General features: G+C 46.0%; 1 protein-coding gene across 2 annotated transcripts in view; it reads left to right on the forward strand.

The window, feature by feature from the left end:
• Positions 1–21,805, forward strand: part of TMEM255A (transmembrane protein 255A) — a 54,558-nt gene that overhangs the window by 13,877 nt on the left and 18,876 nt on the right. For both annotated transcript variants that reach the window (XM_083159312.1, XM_083159311.1), the window contains exon 2: positions 18,805–18,947. In XM_083159312.1, coding sequence (XP_083015438.1) covers positions 18,805–18,947 — 143 coding nt within the window. The remainder of the gene's footprint in view (positions 1–18,804; positions 18,948–21,805) is intronic.

Below are 21,805 nucleotides of genomic sequence, written 5' to 3' on the forward strand. Positions count from 1 at the left end.
AGCTGCTCTACGGGGGCGTCTTTGAGGGGGTCCCTCATCACTAGAGGAGGAAGAGGAGCTTAAGATGAATCCTTCAAATTCCCCGCTTGCCTCACTGGCTGTGTCAGAGTCAGAGGTAAGCATGGCATATGCCTCCTCCGCTGAATACATTCTTCTGGATGACTGGGATGACATTTGGGATGACATTTGGGATGCCATTTTTATTTTTGTGTTTCTGGTAGTGAAATGTTTCAACACGTGTATAGTGTAGGGGGGGGTACAAACTTTATTTCAACCAGGGGGGTATGTAGTGTGTAGTGTGTATGTAGTGCAGAAAAAAAAATACTTTATACAGGAATTTGATCCCAATAAAAAAAAAAAAAAAATGAAGGGGTAAAAAAAAAAAAAAAAAAGGTCCTGCGCCAAAAATTGAGCACAGATGTTGGTCAGTAACGTCCGTCACTGAACAGCGCTCAAAGGCAACAGGAATTTGATAAAAAAAAAAAAAAAATAGATCAACCCTGTGCCGAAAAAGCTGATCAGTGATGTACGTCACTGATCAGCGCACAGTGGCCACAGGACACCCACAAAATCACAGTGTGTGTAAAAAAAAAATTAAAAAAAGACCCCACAGCACCCTCAAAAAAAAAAAAAGGTGATCACTGATGCGACACTGATTACCAGTGAGGGGCAGCAGGTGCACAACCTTTGGTGCAACTGACAGTGCAACTGGCAACAACTGACAGGTATATATAAAAAAAAAAAACCTCTGCACCCCCAAAAAGTTGCTGATCACCTCAGATATAGTGATCAGCACAAAAGGCGGGGGCAGCAGACACAAAATATAGCACTCTCTATCACTCTCTGTCACTATCTCTCTCTATCTCTCTATCTCTCACTATCTATCACTCTATGACACTGCAGCAGCAGCACTGACAGTTATATATATAAAAAATAACCCCTGCACCCCCAAAAAGTTGCTGGGGGTGCACAAAAGGGGGGCAGCAGACACAAAATATAGCACTCTCTATCACTCTCTGTCACTATCTCTCTCTATCTCTCTATCTCTCACTATCTATCACTCTATGACACTGCAGAAGCAGCACTGACAGGTATATATATTAAAAAAAACCTGCGCCCCCAAAAAGTTGCTGATCAGTTAATTTATACTGATCAGCACAAAAGGGGGGGCAGCAGTCAGTTATATAAAAAATATATAGCACAATCTGTCACTATCTATCTATCTCTCTCTATCTCTCTATCTATAACTCTATCACACTGCAGCAGCACAAAATATAGCACTCTCTGTCACTATCTCTCTCTATCTCTCTCTATCTCTCTCTATCTATAACGCTATCACACTGCAGCAGCACAACACAGGAAGTCACAAGTAGTAACAGGATCCAGGAAGCATCCAGCACGCTACAAGCAGTGATCAGGTAAGTATTTGCAAGGATCAGGTCAGTATACTACGGCAGATAGGCACGGTGACCGCACTGCACGCAATTCCAGACCGGAATGGCGTCTGCAGTGCAGTCACCGTTAGTTTAAATCCCCCTCCATGGCTGTGATTGGTTCGTCGGTCCGACGAACCAATCACGGCCTTTGGGGGCGGGCGGGGTGAGGTGGGGTGACACCAGTGTCACCCTTACACCCCGTGGTGATTGGTGCTGTACTTTACAGCACCAATCACCTCCGATCCCTGTGTCACCGGCGAACGTTATTCGCCGGTGACACAGAAAACGCTGTAATTGGCTGTTCACACTGAACAGCCAATCACAGCGATCGCCGACGGGGGGGGCGGCATCGCAGCCCCCCCTGGGCATGCAGGGACATGTCTGCTGTCAGGGACAGCAGACATGTTTAAACTGTCACCGCGTCTATAGACGCGGTGACAGTTTAAAGCCATGACGTACATTTACGCCATGTGTCGGGAAGTACTTCCCGACCATGACGTAAATGTACGTCAAATGTCGGGAAGGGGTTAAACTGTGTAGACACGGAGCAATATATCGCTGAGCAATATATTGCTCGGTGTCCTATTTTCAAGCAATATTTTGCTCAGTGTCTCCTTTTCATCAGCAACCAGAGATGATCGCTGATGAGAAGGAGAAACTACCTGGGGAAAACAGCTGACTGTTGGGGAAAGCACTGGTCACAGAACCATTGCAGGGTTGGCCACGGGAGCGCGCTCCCAGCGATTTATCGCCCATAGCACATGAAATCACGGGCAATATGGTCGCTCAGCGACCATATTGCCAGCGATATGTGCTAAATATCGCCCCATGTGTACACAGCTATAGTCCATGCAACAGGCGTGAGATTGTAGAACATGTCATAGTGCATGCAACAGGTGTGAGATTGCAGAACATATCACAGTGCATGCAACAAGCGTGAGATTGTAGAACATGTCATAGTGCATGCAACAGGCGTGAGATTGCAGAACGTATCATAGTACATGCAACAGGCGTGAGATTGCAGAACATGTCATAGTGCATGCAACAGACATGAGATTGCAGAACATATAGTGCATGCAACAGGCGTGAGATTGCAGAACATATCACAGTGCATGCAACAGGCATGAGATTGCAGAACGTATCATAGTGCATGCAACAGGTATGAGATTGCAGAACGTATCATAAGGCATGCAACAGGCGTGAGATTGCAGAATATGTCATAGTGCATGCAACAGGCATGAGATTGCAGAACGTATCATAGTGCATGCAACAGGCGTGAGATTGCAGAACATATCATAGTGCATGCAACAGGCGTGAGAGTGCAGAACATATAACAGTGCATGCAACACGCGTGATATTTCAGAACGTATCATAGTGCATGCAACTGGCGTGATATTGCAGAACATATCACAGTGCATGCAACAGGCGTGAGATTGCAGAACATATCACAGTGCATGCAACAGGCGTGAGATTGCAGAATATGTCATAGTGCATGCAACAGGCATGAGATTGCAGAACGTATCATAGTGCATGCAACAGGTGTGAGATTGCAGAACATATCATAGTGCATGCAACAGGCGTGAGAGTGCAGAACATATAACAGTGCATGCAACACGCGTGATATTTCAGAATGTATCATAGTGCATGCAACTGGCGTAATATTGCAGAACATATCACAGTGCATGCAACAGGCGTGAGATTGCAGAACATATCACAGTGCATGCAACAGGCGTGAGATTGCAAAAGCAGCGACATGGGGCACTCGTGTGTATTCAATAAGATTAAGCCGATCCTTATTTCTCTGTAAATATACCAATAGTGTAAATATAAATCTGTGCTTTGACCTTTCATTAAGATAAGGGACTTTAGAGCATAACAGGTACCACAGCTCATTTATTCATTCATTTTCCATTACGGACATTTTGCTGGGAGCTGTCAAGGTGTATATGGAATCTACTGTACTTGGTTTATTTACACAGATTACAGTTTTTATAAGGTGTCAAAGACGTGGATTCTAAGCCCAATAGAGACAATTACAGTGTTATTCAGACAAATGTGTACATGATCATCAACCTTTTTGTCAATGTTGCCCTAGACCGGTGATGGCTAACCTTGACTCTCCAGCTGTTGCTGAACTACACATCCCAGCATGCTCTGCTACAGTTTGGCTATTTGGCCATGCTAAAATGATGTAGGGCATGCTGGAATGTGTAGTTCAACATCAGCTTTATATCCGTTTACAGAATGTACTTGATAAATTACATCTAGTACCTGATGATTTGCTAGGAGCAACCTCTCCACTTGGCCTCCATGGATGGTTACATACTGTACAAGAGTAACATAGGATTTCAATGTAGATTAAGAACCAATTGGCCCCTCTAGTTTTGGGGAGATTATAGTTGGTAGTAGAATTTTGCACAGCACCCCATTGCGGGGCATGTCACGCTCCACCCAAAGGGCGTGTCTAGTTCCATGTATGGAGAGATTGTGAAAAGAGATTGTGAACGTGGCACCTAGAAGCGTGGCTGTGTACTGCTACATCTGAGAGGAATCTTGTAAAATGACTTATATACAAATGTAGATGAGCCCAAAGCAGTTAGTAGGAATTAGGTAAAGTGCTGGGAAATGGTGCAGATTATTCAATGTAAATGTATCTGTCTTATATGCCTTTTCCCCAAAAAAAATGTAACCGTGTAATGTGGGCTAGGTAAAATGAGGGAGATTGATAGACTAATGGGGGAGAGAGAGAGATTGCTGTTATTTCAGGGAGCTCATGGGACTACTGTATTCAGCTGAGTAGACTAATTTGACGACTGTATGGCTACTGAATGCAGCTGAATGAGTGGTAGTGTGCTCCTGGGACTACTGTATGCAGCTGAATGGGTGGTTGTTCTCATGGGACTACTGTATGGGCTGACTGCTGTATGCAGCTGAATGGGTGGTAGTGTGCTCATGGGACTACTGTAGAGGCTGACTGCTGTAAGCAGCTGAATGGGTGGTAATGTGCTCATGGGACTACTGTATGCAGCTGAATGGGTGGTAGTGTGCTCATGGGACTACTGTATGCAGCTGAATGGGTGGTAGTGTGCTCATGGGACTACTGTAGAGGCTGACTGCTGTATGCAGCTGAATGGGTGGTAGTGTTCTCATGGGACTACTATATTACTGTATAAACGAACTACTGTATGTGACTGAATAGGAGATAGTGGACACATGTGGATTTCTGTATGAGTGTGTGCCAGATTTCCTACTTTATGCTAAATGGAGTACCCTATGTACTAATGCTTTGGATAGTGTCTGTATAAGCATATACCATTACCCCCCATTCAGTTTGCACCAGCTGCTACAACTGTCATCATTATTATTGACACTCTCAGTGGTTAGGGTAGTTACATGTGATCTATTTTGTCGGGACCATACTTGCCTTCCTTCACAGAAACTGCAGGAGGCTGACAATTTTTGGGGTAGTCCTTTGCAGCCCCGGAGGAGTAGGCGGCTTTCCCGCATCCTACCTGCTACCTAGTAAAGTGGGCAGCATTGTACAGTATGTCACATCATTCAGCTCTGACCCTCAACAGCGGCTATGTTGGGGGCAGGGCCTAATGCTCAGTCCATTCAGCACCACCTCTTGAAGTGCCCTGCGGTGCCTCGTCTCTGGTCTTCTCCCAGGGCCAAATGTACTAAGCTTGAAAAGTGATAAAATGGACAGTGATAAACCACCAGCCCATCAGCTCCCACCTGCCTTGTCACTGGCTGTGTTTGAAAAATGACAAGTAGAAGCTGATTGGCTGCTGGTTTGTCACTCTCCATTTTATAATTTTTCAAGCTTAGTACATCTCTCCCCCAGAGAGGAGACATAAAATAGGTACTATAGGTTGGTCATATGCAGAAATGTGTAAGGTTCCTCCTGCAAATGCTCTGTATGCCAAAATAATGCCATTTGTGTCCATAAGGAGAGACCTTTTACTGAGTGTCTCTGCCCAGGGACTCATATCATGTGTTCTAATCAGCTCTGCTCCATTTAGTCAGCATGAGTAATTAAACAGGGTCATGCCAGTTCTCAAAAAAGCTAGCCCAAGTGCAGATATTATAGTGTCCATCATTGTCTCTTGGAAGGCACAGCAAACAGCAATGGACAGATCTATGCTGGAGGGAGAGCTGTGATCTTATTACTGACTGAATGATTTGTGCTATACAGTATATTAATCAACCTTCTATAACTGTACCAAAATCAATGCAATTACAGTGTGTGTACCAGTGACCGTGATAGAAGTCTCATAATATAATACATTCATATTTATAAGGAGAAGTGGACAAGATCATAGGCATACATATGCGGGTTGTTTTCCTCTGTGTTATTGTAGCATGGTGGGATCTATCCCTGCGACTGAAGCATCAAACACCTGCTGCAACTTAATACGTGTTCCCGGCAGGAGCACAGAAGCCTTCAGGCAGCTGAAAATATCAAAATAACATGTTTGCGAGCTTGTTCCACGCATCACCGCTCAATGATACTCCCACCATACAAGAGGATTCTATATTTTTCTTTCCCACATCATTTTGATCACTCCAGGGCAAGACATACATTTAGTGCCCCCCCCCCCAAAAAAAAAGAAAAATTATACATATATATATATATATATATATATATATATTTTTTTTTTTGTTTGTTCAGAAGCAGGCACACATTTGGCATTTGGTTTTGCACAGAAAGAAAAACATTAATCAGAAGCCATTTATGTGCTTACAGACAGCAGAAGGGTGACATTAAACAGGGACAGTGCGCACCGAAGGCGCGCGCTAAAAATTTAGGGCATTTTTGGGGGGGGGGGGGGGGGGGGGGGGGGTGGTTACATAGTAGTATCAATTCACATTATAGAACACACCGTAGTGCCCAGTACTCATTCCAGCACACACCGTAATGCCCAGAGCACATTACACCACAAACCGTAATGCTCAGAGCACATTACACCACAAACCATAATGCCCAGTCCACATTATAGCACACACCATAATGCCCAGTACACATTATAGCACACACCGTTATGCCCAGTACACATTATAACACACTGTAATGCCGAGTACACATTATAACACACACCGCAATGCCCAGTACACATTATATCACACACCATAATGCCCAGTACACATTATAGCACACACCATAATGCCCAGTACACATTATACCAAACACTGTGATGCCAATTATACATAATGACACACACCGTAATGCTCATTACATATGCCACACACGCTAATGCCCATTACGCATAATATTACACACTGCAATGCCCATTACACATAATGCCACTGACCGTAATGCCCACTACACATAATATCACATGCTGTAATGCCCATTACAATTTATACCACACACCGTAATGCCCATTACACATTTTTATTTGGGTAAAAGGTGTCACATACACACATAAGGGGAAGAGGGGATCAGACACCAGGGAAATTTGGGCAGATAGGGTCACAGACACAAAGGAAGGGGGTAACAGGGGACAAGGTGTCACACATGGGGGAAGGGGGTACAAGGGGGTCAATCCCTGGGCACTCACCAATTTGTGGGGGGAGCTGCAGGGTGTCCAGGTAGCCAGTGGATCCAGGGACAGGGCGAAGGGGGTGCGTGCTGCAGGAGGAATCCAGACTGTGCAACCGAGAGGCTCTGGCTGAGCAGCGCACAAGAGGATGTGGAGGAAGAGGTCTGCAGTTCCTCCACGGCGCTGCTGCAGGGGGAGGGAGATGTAGTTTCCCCCATGGTGTCATTGAGGAGTCAGGCAGGGCAGGTCCAGCCCCAGCGCGTATCGCTGGGCGCACTGTGTTCATCACAGACACTAGAGGTCAAGCGCACCTCTAGTGTCTATCTTCTTCATGGCGGTGGCCATCTTTGAAGTGGCCGCGGTGCCGCAGACATAGATCTATGTCTGCGGCGGTAGCTCCCCACTGCTGCCGCTGCTCACACTAGCGCCCCCCGCCTCCAGCGCCCGGAGCCTCCCTAGCCCCCCCCCTAGTTACGGCCCTGTCTACAGCACCATTCACTGAAAAATAAATGTGAAAAATGGTAAAATACATGAAAGAGGACATTTTGAAAGTGTTTCTCATGGCTGTGTAATGTCGTCCTAGTTACAAGTCAGAGGCAAGTTTGAGTTTGGTGCTCCCCCTTCTTAAAAACAGAAGAAATATAGGGGGAAATTTACCAATATGGATTCGTAAAAAACAGGTGTATTCGTAGGCAGAAATACACCTATTTTTTACACATTTGTATTTTCGGGATTTACTATCCCGAAAATACAACAATTCGTATTCCTAAAGATGGGACATTCGTATTTGTATTTACAAATACGAATGTCTACACCATCGATAGGATACGACAAGAATCACCATTCAAAAGAATGGTGGTTCCTGATTTACTGAGCAGCCGTATTGATAATACGGCTGCGAATTGGTGTAAAACAGGCACGCAAATACGACAGGAAAATACACCTTGATTGTCCTGTCGTATTTGGCTTTAGCCTGCACGGATCAGTCAGATCTGTGCAGGCTTTAGTGTAAAAAAAAAAATAGATTAATAAATAAATAATAAAAAAAAAACAGCGTGGGGTCCCCCCCACAGCTGTAACCAGCACCAGGCTGAAAGAGCCGGGGCCGGTAATTAAAAATCAGGGAACCCGACAAATAGGGGTTCCCTGATTTTTAACAACCAGCCCCAGGCTCCAGGTCCGGGGCTGGTTCCCAAAATACGGGGGAAAAAATGACTAGGGGTCCCCCGTATTTTAAGAACCAGCCCCAGGCCAAACCAGCCAGCAGGGTAAGGTCACAGGGTAATGAAGTTATACGCTACGCTCGCCACGCTTCGGGCTCAGTGGCGCGCTGCGCTCGCCACACTTTAGATTCTTAACTCCACTCCGACGTGGATAGTAGGGGGTATGAAAAGGTTGGAGGACGCATACCGCCGCCCCTCGCGGGCTCGCTACGCTTGCCACGCTTCGGGTTGGCGTCAATCGTGGGGTGCCGTTGAGAGGGTTAAAATTGGGGTCTGGGGAGACTTTTACATTGAATCCAATGTAAAATAGGGACCATCGCGTCGGTGTGGCCGTTCTAGGAAACAAGTACCCAGAGGGCTACCTACGGGCTCAAGATAGGTAAGTATTAGTATGTGTGTAATGGATGTATTAAACTTTTATTTTCATTGTGTCAGTGTGTGTTTATTGTACTATTTTTATTACTGTGGAACTACAAGTGCCAGCGGGCCCTTTAATGCCCCGCAGGCTGGGACTTGTGGTTCTCCAAGTCCCAGCTTGCGGGGGAGGCTTGCTGGGACTCATAGTTCCACAGTTTTAAACAATAGGTTTTCATCTATTCTTTTACACAGAATCAGACCGGTGGCCACCGCACAGGGCCTCCGGGGACAGCACCAGGCTTCAGCCTGGTCAGGTAAGTCCTGGAGGGGGGGGACCCCTTTATTGGGGGGGTCCCCACTCCCCCAGGGCCCCTGGCCAGGCTGACTGGTCGGTAGGGTTAATGTTTTGGCCGCGGGACCTTATATAATAAGTGTCCCCTGGCCGTGACATTACCCTGCTGGCTGGTTTGGCCTGGGGCTGGTTCTTAAAATACGGGGGACCCCTACTCATTTTGTCCCCCGTATTTTGGGAACCAGCCCCGGACCTGGAGCCTGGGGCTGGTTTGTCGGGTTCCCTGATTTTTAATTACCGGCCCCGGCACTTTCAGCCTGGTGCTGGTTACAGCTGTGGGGGGAACCCCACGCTGTTTTTTTTAAATTATTTATTTTTCAATTTTTTTACACTAAAGCCTGCACGGATCTGACTGATCCGTGCAGGCTTCTGCCAAATACGACAGGAAAATAAAGTGTATTTTCCTGCCGTATATTCGTGGCAGTTTTACACTAATTAAAAGCCGTATTTTCAATACGGCTGCTTAGTAAATCAGGAACCATCATTCTTTTGAATGGTGATTCTTGTCGTATTCTATCGATGGTGTAGACATTCGTATTTGTAAATACAAATACGAATGTCCCATCAATATGAATACGAATATTTGTATTTTTGGCATAGTAAATGCCAAAAATACGAATACACCCAAAAAATTCGTATTTTCGTAGGAAAATATGATTTTTCTCTACTAAATCATCTTAGTAAATTTCCCCCATTGTGTTGACCTTTCGACTACTTGCACGGGTGGGATTTCCCTCAGACTGAGCAGCGGCTATTTAATCCCAGGGAGCTGCTACATCTCTCTGCAGCCATAAGGTTTAAATAACCACATAATACAAGCCTGATTTTTTTTTTTCCATCATTGCAGGGGCTGGTGGTGGATTCGCCACGCGCCAGCCCCCTGCCAGACTTCACAAGGGGACGCGCATGCATGAGACACAACTGCGTCCCCTTACAACGGAGCTCCTCCCTGCCGCCTTGCCGCTGGTCTCCACAACGTTCCCCCACCTCCCCGCTCCCCCCCTAACCCTGCCCGTCTCCCTGAAGTGGAGACTGGCAAGGTTCCTGTCCCACGCCAGTCAGATGTAGCGACCTGCTGTCAGTCCCGGCGTTTCTGCACCTCTTGTTAGAATGTCACATACAAAATGGCCGGTTCCTTAGAGCTGACCATTATTTAGGATGCAAGTGGAGGTCTCCACCTCCTCTAGCATCCTTAGGGCAGGATGTATTAAGCAGAAAATGCGGTAAAACTCCCATTTTACTGCATTTTCCTATGTACTAAAAACCGGCCACACTGATACTGCTGGGTGGCAATACCCTGTAGAAGCCTATGGGCTTCTTTTTGCCGCCCGCCGCCTTCCCGACCCCCCTCCCCCTGGCTTACCTTCCTGCAGGTCCTCCTGCCCCTAGCGAAGCAGCCGGACATCCTTCCAGCTGCAGGGGGGAGGGGGAGGAGGAGGCGCCGGGGACAGTCACGCTGAGCTGTCCCGGCGTGAGGGGAGCAGTAGGCAGCTGGGAGGTGACGGAGACCTTCCGCACACCACAGTACAGGTATTGCGGGGGGGCCTCCATCACGCACCGCGATGCCAGCCGCATATGTTAGTACATATGCGCTGACATCACGGTGAAGTGCGGCGATGTATATTAATACATCCAGCCCCTAATAACTGCTGTGAAGGGGGCGGCCATTTTACAAATTACATTCTAACAGGAGGAGCAGCAGGAGCATCGGGACTCGGCAGAGATTCGGCGGCGGTGGCCCCATTAACAATAGCTTCTGCAGACTCTGCGGCGCCTTCAAGCGACCGCAGGGTCTGCAGAGCTATTGTTATGCCACTGGCTTCTACTTCCAATCTCTCCATCTCTCCATCTACTTCCCTCTCTCCATCTACCAAGTTTGAAACAGAACAGTGTCTGCAAAAAAAAGGCTTTCACTTCACTCTGTTTTGACATCTTTTAGCACACAAAAGAGTAATTTGGTACATCGAGGGTCCTCTAGTGGCCAGTGGCAGTACTTTACCTCATAGAGGTGAGGCGTATTTAGCCTTTTATACATATAGATATCCAATAAAATTGAGGGGGCGCTTACACTACAATACCATCTCTTTTTGTATAAACAGAGAATACCTTTATTAGGAAAGTAAACCATTCTGGCATATTAAAACATAGCGCAGCGCTATGCAAAGCCATCCACAAAGCTGTTCATCTGCTGGTCATACAAGCAGATGTACGGCTTTCCCCATGATGATGCGGGAGCGCACATCACCGCGCCAAACACACTGGGCGGCTTTGAGCTAAAAGACGCTTAAAACACTAAGGGCCTTATTCTGGTTGGTGCGTACTTTCCCGTATACTTTCGGATGGCGTTTTTTAGCCGTCTGCGCATGCGTGGGGAACGCTATGCGCATGTGCCACGCATGGCCTCCGTACTCGTTCTCACTAATACCGTACAGAAATGTGCACCGCAATCACTCGGGATATATGGGCGTGTTATGGGCGTCATTCGGAATGACACAGGGGCGTACTTTCAAAGTGGGCTAAACTGGGCGGAAACATGGGCGGACACGGGGGAGTACACTTATTTTGGTGGGCGTGCATTCGGACAGCACGCCGAATGCACGCAAACAAAAAGCCTAGAAATGTGCGGTGTCCATAAGCAAGTAATGCTTTGCGGACACCACTCGGTCATGCGCTAGGCAATCGGAACGCCTAATCAGGACGGACGCACCTCAACCAATGTCAGCTGAACACAATACAATCACCTACTTTACTCATTACTTGTTAATTACACGCTTCTCACTGCTTCAATTGGACCCATTGCAGCTTAAATGGAACATTACTAAGCACACACATATATGCTGCACTTGTCACACACTTTTACACTGCAAATAATGAACCCAACTTAATATAAATAATACAAATACACATGTCACTTCTACATGTATCAATTAAACCACACATTTGGGGGAAACAAAAAAACATTTATTAAAGGAACTTATAAAATAAATTAGAAATCGCAACAAAATAAAAGGTACCATAGCAGGAAGACAATGAAATAATATATACAAAATCCATGTATTATAGACATACATAGGCACAGCAGAATCATTAGGAACACATCAGGTGGCTTCACAACAAAAGTAGAGCACCAACACTTCAAGTACAGCACACAGTAATGGTAGCCGAAACAGGGGAACCAAACATGACATTCGAAGCGAGGGCAAATGTGGGTTCCCTCGGCACGGAATTGGACACAGGAAGCTGACACACACAGCTTAATGAAAGATTTGGGAAGACATAAGGGGGGAGATTAATGTGGACACAAGTTCATTTGCGGGCACGTTTGCCCCTGGCAGGCTCCTTGCCACGTGCAGCAGCTCTTCGGCCACGGCCACGGTCAGATGGTGGCCCAGGTGGAGCACATGCTGGGGAGGGGTTGGATCTTCTTCCCCCTCTGGCAGCAGGGAGTGCTGATGTTGGTAATGCACCAGAAACGGATGCTATTAGGACCCTATTACTGGCAACTAGCTCCACCATAAGATCATTATGGCGGAGGAGGAGTTCATTTTGCCGCAGGGCTTGATCAGCCAGCACCTGCAGGCTAGCAGCAATAGATTGCTGGGTGGCACTCATAGCCTGCAGGCTCTCAGCGATACTCTGCTGGCTGCTGATCAAACCCTGCAACACCTCCTCGGTCCTACGCACACGCTCTGATGCCGACTCTCCCTGCTGCTGAATATTCCCAAGCACATGCCCCCACATGGCCAATTCAGCCGCGGGCATTGGCTGCTGCTGCTGCACGGACCTGCTACTGGGGCCAGGTGGCACAGACTCCTCAACCTCCTCAAGAGATTCTTGACCAAGCGGTGGGGATGCTGGTGAAAGAGAACATTCCAATTACCACACATTCCATGCAAAATTAGAAGCAGCTACTTATGGCATGGCAAATAATTACCTTCAAGCAAAGAAGCCATGACTTCCGCTGGGGCCTCGCTGTCCATGGTGCTCACCCCCCGGACCTCCTCCACTGCAATGCAGCACTCTGCCATCTCTTCCAGGGGGGTGAGCTGCAGCTTTGATGGCATGGGGCCAGCCCCAGAGGTGTGGCTGTGTTCCCACCGCTGGGTCAATTTCTTTTTGAGGTTAGTTTTGAAGTCGTGCCACCTGCAATCAAAGTGTACATATTAATACATGTCACTCCTCATGTTTGCTGCAGCACCCATTGCAATCTGAAACATAATACAACATGTGCCTTCTGACACCAAACTTACATTATATTAATTTTCAAAAACAACCCTTAGTAGATACACTTACACTCACCCTCCAAAAACTATCAATTAAATGACATGGCAAACATGTCTGTGCCTCCAAGCAACGTGACCGCCCATTGACCAACTCCATCTTATATCTAATGTAAACATTACTGGTCTTGTACTGCTCAAATGTAACACACATGAACTTGCCTCTTCTTAATGTGCTCCGTCTCATGAACTTGTGGAGCCACGGCATTAATCTCCGCCGTTATGTCCTCCCAAATCTTCCATCTCCTTGTGTGTGTCAACCGGTCCTGTGGACACTCGATCCAATCCCGTGCGCGGGGCACCAGGATGGCCAGCTCCTGCGCTTCGAATGCCATGTTTCTGGTGGTTGGTTCCTCTGTTGCCCTATTTCGGCCACGGCCACTGGCACCGCCACTGCCACTGGCACGGCCACTGCCACGGCCACCTGTCGCTGTACTTGAAGTGCTGGGCAGGCTACTCTGTTGGGAAGCCACCTGCTGTGTTCCCAATGATTCTGCTGAGGCTAAAGATGGGCCAGCTGCAGCTTGGCCAGATGTGGATGGCCCAGCAGGCTGCTCTTCTGCCCCTGGCTGGTCTGTGCTGAGGGGGACATAGCTGGTGCTGGACTCCATGCGGGCAAATAGTTCCTGCCACTCCTGCTCTTCCTCAGATTGAGCTGCAGACATGTGTGCAACAACATTGCATTTCTCTAACACACCTTTTTATACTATTTCTGTAATTGGTGTACATCAGCGACACCCTGCGTTCCGTACGGCCGCGTTCCGTACGGCAGCGTCAACCGTGCGGCGCATATGCCACACCCCTAGCTGCGGAAAATATTTTTCAAAAAACCAGGCAAACTTAGTAAGTCTGATTTAGTAGGTAAAGGCAGATTTCAACACCAATGCCCAAATAAAACTGAGGACAGACATGAAATGTATATGTGAATGTACATCTGTACTGAGCACTTGTTTGGTATGTAGTACAAATGACACTAACCATTCCATATGTAAATCCAGTCCACCACTTAGGCAATAGTAATCAGTGCTAGCATCCAAATCACATGTGAAAGGTCTCCAAATTCAGCCTTGATGCTAGCTACTTTTCATTCAACATCTCTAGTGTGGCCCAGTAGAAGGTAAGTGTACACATGGCAGCATGGCCTAATATTTGGAAAAGGTCTGGCACTATTTGCTATGTTTCTGCTGCACAGCTTTCACTATAAAAAAGCTGTTTAGTACCTTGTTGAGTTAGGTGTAAGTGGCAAGTGATGCTGACTATTTCACCTGTTGCTTATACCCATGTTTGGTGAATGTAATAGATTATATATAATGGGTTCCAATCTTATTTTACACTGTCTGTTTATGAGATAGTAAGTAATGGCATGGTCTGCTAAACTATGCAAAGGTACAGCAAGTGTGGGTTTGCGATGCAATGGGTTAGCCGTCTGTTCTGGCGCATACACGCTGTTAGTGTAAAAATGAACAATAAAGTTAATACCAAATAACAATCTTACCAACCAATTACAGTCCATGATTGCTTGTGGTGCCCCATTGGGAAAATGGCGACCTCCCATCGTGCAGCACCATTCTGTACTGCTGAGCTAAGGGTCCTGGTGTCTGTAATGGAGACCAGGCTAGGGCGTGCGGGGCCCTTTATTACAAATGCCCAAAAGCGCCAGGCCTATCGTACAGCCCGCAGACGGATCTTCGCACGCACACAGGTGCGGAGGTCCGTGGCACAATTGGAGCGAAGGTGGTCAGATCTGCGGCGCCGGCAACCTGAGCTACTGCAACGCCTCAGGCTACAGATCGCAAGATGTGAGTTTTAATGCAAATATTACATATTAACCAGTGAATGTTTTTAATAGATTATTTCAGTTAATGTGGGTAAATGGCTGGTAATGATTAGAAAAATCATTCACTATATATGTGTGACTTCCTGTTTGACATGCTGTAATGTAGGTATATGTATTTTTTTTAGGGAATGATGCATGTAAAAATCATGTGCCTTCATTAACACTCTTCATTTTTTGTTTTTTTACAGCACGTGAACGCGCAAGACAGGCCCGGGAGGAGGCCGAGGAGGAGCAGGGCCGGGAGGAGGTGCCAGAGGAATATATTGTGGAGGAGGAGGCTGCAGAGGTGGTTGTGGAGGAGGAGGCTGCAGAGGTGGTTGTGGAGGAGGAGGCTGCAGAGGTGGTTGTGGAGGAGGAGGCTGCAGAGGTGGTTGTAGAGGAGGAGGCTGCAGAGGTGGAGTTTGCAGAGGAGGAAGTGGGAGAGGAGGTGCTGACGGAGGAGGAGGCCTGTGAGGTGCAGGTGGCTGAAAGTGGTAGGTATACATAATGCATCACTAATAATTAGTAGACCAATTATTTTTAATGTAGCACTGCAGAATCAATAGTGTATTACTATAGTATTCAGTAAAAAAAACAAAGTGGGTAACAACATACACACTTAGGGGTTAGATAGGGTGACCAAGTCATCCATTTCATCCGGGACACATCTTAATGACACAGGTTCGGGGGATGGCTTTCAGCACCATTGAAACTGCCACAGATCCTGTGTAGTTCATCTGTATCCTGGATTAAAGGGATGAGTTGGTGACTTTAGGGTTAGAGGGCCCTGCTGCAAGCGTGCAATCTGTAGCCTCATATAGGTGATTAGAGTTTATAGTGGAATGTTATTTCTAAACAAGATTAAGTATGGCATAAATGGACAGGCGTGGCTTATAATGGAGTCACACAGGGCCGGTCTAAGGCTTCTCATCACCCTAGCCAGAAGTTCAAACTACTGCCCTTCCCCCCCCCCCCCCCCCCCCCCATAATGCCACCAATAACCATATTCCAACATCAATGCATACTTGCCTAACATACTGTAATGGCAGGGAGCCTCCCACAATTGAGTGGTCTGCCCAGCCCCTCTGGTAGTTGAGAAAGACCCCTGTTTTCTCTGGAGGCCCCCAGCACCCTCCCCTTTGCCACCCACAACAGAGTACAGGAAGAGAAGGTAGCAAAATAAGAAAGTATGCCTCAAGAGGAAGTATGGAGGTGAGGTCGTAGATGTTCCACAGCAACCTCCTGCATTAAGTACAACAAGGATCCTCACAGACATCCTTGATTTTTCCCTAGCCAGACTTGGTGGTGCACCCCTAGATGCTGGCACCTTAGGCAGCTGCCTAAAGCTGGCTAGTGGTAGAGCCGGCCCTGCAGTCACAAGTGGTCAGTGCCTCTGGGCCCTCCCCTAGATAGCCACCCCCTGTGGTTGGAATGTATTTTTGCTAACATAATTGTTGGTTGATTTTGTCTTAATAATGATTTTGTGCATGGGAGTGAGTTAGTGATGCAGCTTCACCGAACTGGCAATATGACAATGATTTATGGAGCAGACCATCAGCAGGCAAGCCATGCTTGATTGCACAAATGTACTGTGCATTCCTGAGATTATTGTATTGATGTATGACTATGTTAAATGTATGCATGATTATCATTACTAATTGTACCCTTTTTAACATGCCCACAGATGAGCCACCCCAAGCAGATGAGGGTATCCGTGGGGCCCTTATACGAGTGAGGACACACATGCAGCTGGCCCTTGCAGCTATACAGGACCTCACGGACCTGCTAACTTAAATTTTGTTTAATATTTGAATATAAAAAAAAAAATAATAATAATAAATAGTTGCCAATAGTTCGAAGTTGTCTGTGTGTTTTTTTTTACATTAAACAGTATATGTGTAAATTGTTTAGATTATTTTAAATTTGTAAAATGTACATACTGTATATAGATGTATGTTAGGTTCACATGATGTAAGGGTTACTGTGTGTAATGAATGTAGTAGGAATGTGTTTCAGTATATATTAGGATTTAATTGATTCAAATAGATAACAATCCCTTTTTAATCAGGTTGCCTAATTGCATAAGTGGATCATGTGATCGCTGTGTGTGCTCAGAGAAATAGTGTTGTATTTAGCGTAAATATTCCGCATCAGTGCGTACGGCCAGATTCCCGTCCGTTCTGACGCGGTAAGACCGTGCTTACGCTGTAAGACCGTGCAGAATCTGTACGTGTCCACCGCACACGCAAGGTTTGTATGTCGTCCGTACACACGCCCTGTTCTTAAAGAGTGAGTCCGTCCGAATGCGGAGGACACGTGGGCGTTTCTACGGACGATGCCCGCACGCCACCGCACAGCGTGGCGTGCGGCCCGCACCGTAAGAATTCGGGAAAGTACGCACCGATCAGATTAAGGGCCTAAGTTTGAGCGGCTTTCAGCTCAAAATCGCCCAGTGTGTATGGGCCTTTAATGTCAGTAGGGGCCAATGCATTCAATTAACATTTTACATTTAATTATTAGAAAAATTATCTATATTTAAATTAATGGTAAGTCTTCTAAAATAACATGAAACCAAAAAATGTATCATACTAATTTTATACTTATTATTGAATTAATCAATCTTTTATTTGTGCAAAACTTTAGGCATTAACTTTCATAGTATGGACACAGCCACTTGCATGGTTTAAATGGCCTTTTATTTGTTTACTTTGCTTATAAGATAGTTGTCTGAGCACAAATTAGGTGATGCAATCAGGGCCGGTGCAAGGTTTGGTGGCACCCTAGGCAAATCTTCAGCCTATGGCCCCCTCCCTCCTATGACATCACCCACCCGGGGTTGAGGGGCCAATGGGGATGGGTTTGCAAGCTGGGTCGCAGGTACAAATTCCAGAATGTGACATGGCTTGCAAGTTGAAAAAGCTACTCCCAAATACTGCCATCCATGGCCGGCACCCCAGGCAAATGCCTAAAGCTGCCTAGTGGTGGTCCCGGCCCTGGATGCAATACATTCGTCCTGCAAGTCTGCACAGAACAGAACAAACCTAAAGGTACGTACACACGGGGCGATGAGCGACATATCGCTCAGTGTCCCGTTTTCATCAGCGACCAGAGATGGTCGCTGATGAAAGGGAACCTCTGCCGGGGGAGCCGCAGAGGGAATCAGCTGGTCCTCCAGCGATCATAAGGGGCTAAAAATGGGAGCGCGCACCTGGCGATTTATTGCCGGTGCACACTCCAAACATTTCCACAACGATTTTTGCCAGTGTGTACACAGCTTACGTCAATAATCTAGGGCCTTATTTTGGTTCATTCTTTCTGACAAAATCCTTCTTAGATGGACAAAACCATGTGCACTGCAGGGGGGGGCAGATGTAACATGTGCAGAGAGAATTAGATTTGGGTGAGTAATTTTGTTTCTGTGCAGGGAAAATACTGACTGCTTTATTTTTACACTGCAATATAGATCTCACTTTGAAGTAAAACCCCACCCAAATCTAACTCTCTCTGCACATGTTACATCTGCCCCACCTGCAGTGCACATGGTTTTGCCCATCTAAGAAGGATTTTGTCAGAAAGAATGAACCAAAATAAGGCCCCTAGTGAGAAGAAAAAAACACCATATAAAAGTGATATTTTCATTTGAACTCTATTCCACAGCTATGATGTCTTCCTTGTTATACATTACCTTGCCATTGATCAATTTAGTTTGGATTTTTAGTAAGCATTGTGCAACAGTTTGCGTGTGTCAACTTAAACATTTATTTTGTTAAATAAAACAGCTATTTCATTTGCAGGTTCCTTTAATAGAAGAAGACGGAATTCCATATTTGTCACCGTGACCCTGCTCATTATATCAACATTAATTTTAACGGTAGGCCTGGCTGCAACCACTAGAACAGAAAATGTCACTGTGGGAGGCTACTATCCCGGTGTAATTGTAAGTTCAAATTTATGTTCATCATTATTGATACTATACCGTAGTAGGTTAGATCCAGGCATACATGATGAGACTGGACCCGAGACTCCAAACAGGGGCAGTGGAAACATGTACACGCGGATGCGGGCTATTCAGCCAATCACAAAACATTGGTGTTTATTGATACCTATATTTTTATAGACTTTTTTCCTTAAATACAAACTAGCTCTTGTTACCTATTTTAAGAGTTCTTAAATAAAAGTTAAGTTTTAAAATAAATTTCACATACATCAAATCAAGAGTGCGCCCAAAAAGCAATTTTTTGTCTTTAGTTTGCTTCTTTGCAAACAAACCCCCAGATATTCACTTGTCCAACTACAACTACTGGCTAAGCCACAGCTGTTAGAGCATACTAGCATTGGTAACAATCCCCTGAGCACAGCATGTCTGTACAGTACATAAGTTGCACTTGCATGCACCTGTTCTGCATCCCCAGACTAAATGCCCCCATCCACTAATACGAGGTATAGCATGCGGTAGCTGACATGCGATACCACCCAACTCCCCCAGCAGCAAGATCGCATTTGATACATTGTATGCGGTTCTTTTGTATACAATATATTGTATGCGATCCCACTCATGGCTGCGAGATGCGAGAAATATTCATGGCAGCCCATGAGATAAGGCCTGTTTTTTTCTATAGATTATATAAGAAAAGGACTTTATAAAGGGGGAGGTCACAAAAAGGGCCACCATTAAAGAAAACATTTCCTGATTAATGAAGAGACCACAAATAGTTTTTGAAAAAGTTTTACTTTTATTTTAGTCCCAAATATTCAATATGAAACCTTTTCAAAAGTTTCTTCACACAAGACGTGTAAAACTTTTGTGAAAACTGTTGTTTGCAGTATACCTGAGCCATTGGTGTACAGTACCTAGACATGTAAAAAATACCCCAGAAGCTCCAATCAGCTATGTTATTCAAATATACTGAGTTGGGAGCGTTTCCACTACCGCTGAAACCAGGTGCAAACCGTGTCCAACCCTGATCATTACCTGTGTTGGATTGCCAGGGAATCCAAACCAGGTTATTTGACATGGGAGCATTTCCACTAGTAAAAAACCCAGGCAGATGTGCTATTTCTGCTAGTGGAAAACGGGTATGCATGTTCCATCCAGGGCCTTAAATCTTGGATTCCAACAGTCGGAATCCTGGCCCGATTTCGCCAGGCTCGACAGGCGGAATTCAATGTTCCCCCTGTCCAGTGGCGAAAAGGGGGCATGCTGGCAAAAACAGACATGGATTGTTGAGAAATGGCTGTGAATCGACAATCCATGGCCACTTCTGACTGAACAGATACAGTTTTAAAGTCGGCTCTGTTTTGTCGAGATCCGCTTTTAATGCTGTCGGAAACTACAGCATTGAATAGGCGGCGGGTGCTATTTCCGCTAGAATACCCCCTAAAGGTTCCGGTGCTCTTGGCTAATACACATGTAGCTCCCATTCTAATTCTGCTAAACACGCGTGTATGGGCGCTCAGGGACTCACCATTCCTACTGCCTATGTACATGTAACGAAGGTTATACAACTGGCATGTATGATCTAATAGTTGTGGAGTGTGAAGGAGGCTTTGGCTTTAGGCTGCACAATGTACTTGATGAGTAATGGTTCCATCAGTAAGTTACAATAGCATAGCCAACTGGCAGTCACCATAAGAACTTTCCTCTACAGTACATCAGGACAGGTGATAGCTAACAAGCATGGAATAAATTAGACCCTCATTTTTTCCCTAAACTGTTATCTGTTAGCTGCGCTCGCCACACTATCTAAAATAAACTCCACGCCGACGTGGATAGTGCGCTCGCCACGCTTCGGGTTGGCGTTCATAGTGGGGGTCCCGTTGAAAATGGGGGGGTATTTAACATTCTGGGGGCATTTTACATTGTATGCACCCATCAGGGTGCTTGTACAATTAAAAATCGCATGAGAACGCATCGCATGCCATTTGCTGGCATGCGATGCAGTATTTAATTGTACATTTTTCCGTTTTGATGGGAAAATCGCATGGTATCGCACACCATCGCATACCTTATTTAGTGGTATGCGATGCGATGGGCGCCGTGATAATACACAAGTACCATAAATTATTAAAAAAGACATCAGAATTTATTTTCCCATAGCACACCACATTGAGGTACTGTAGATGCCTCTGTTTGCCGTATCAAAATTCGCAATTGAAAATGTAACACTATTTCACCTTGCAAAGCTGGGATGTTCCAGTGCTTTCACATTAAAGCTGGGTCACTCATTATACACAGGGCTACCCAGGTCTTATAACCTGGGTCGAATTGCCTGGTTGGTCGACTCATGTTATAAGCTGTGGTGCTTTCACACCACACCTCGACCCGGGTCCATACGTCGCCAACCCTGCAATAACCCTGGTCCAAGGTGCGATGTGAAAGGGGTATCTGTAAGCTGTACAAATCTGGTCAGTTGCAATTTGGAAAAGCCCTTCACCTATATGGGGGTCGATTATCAGTTAGACAGTGTCTAAATAGACAGTCAATAGGTCTACCCCAAAAGGTCGACCTTTTAACCTTGTTAACCTATCGCATGTCAACCTTTTGGGTTAGACCTATTGACTGTCTATCTAGACACTGTGGGGATATTCAATCCTGGGTCACGACAGCCGTGACCCTTTCCGTTCTTGGCCCACTCAACAGCATATTGGCAGACGGGATCCAATGTCCCACCTGCCGAGTACCAAAAAAGGGTGCATGGCCACGAGAAACAGCTATGGATCTCTGAGATCCGGTTGTGAGCTCGACAATCCACGGCCGTTCTTGGCAAAACAAGCCTGACTGCTTGTAAAGTCGAG

The sequence above is a fragment of the Crinia signifera genome, chromosome 9 (assembly GCF_055691185.1).
Source record: "Crinia signifera chromosome 9, ASM5569118v1, whole genome shotgun sequence".
In the NCBI taxonomy this organism is placed as follows: Eukaryota; Metazoa; Chordata; class Amphibia; order Anura; family Myobatrachidae; genus Crinia; species Crinia signifera.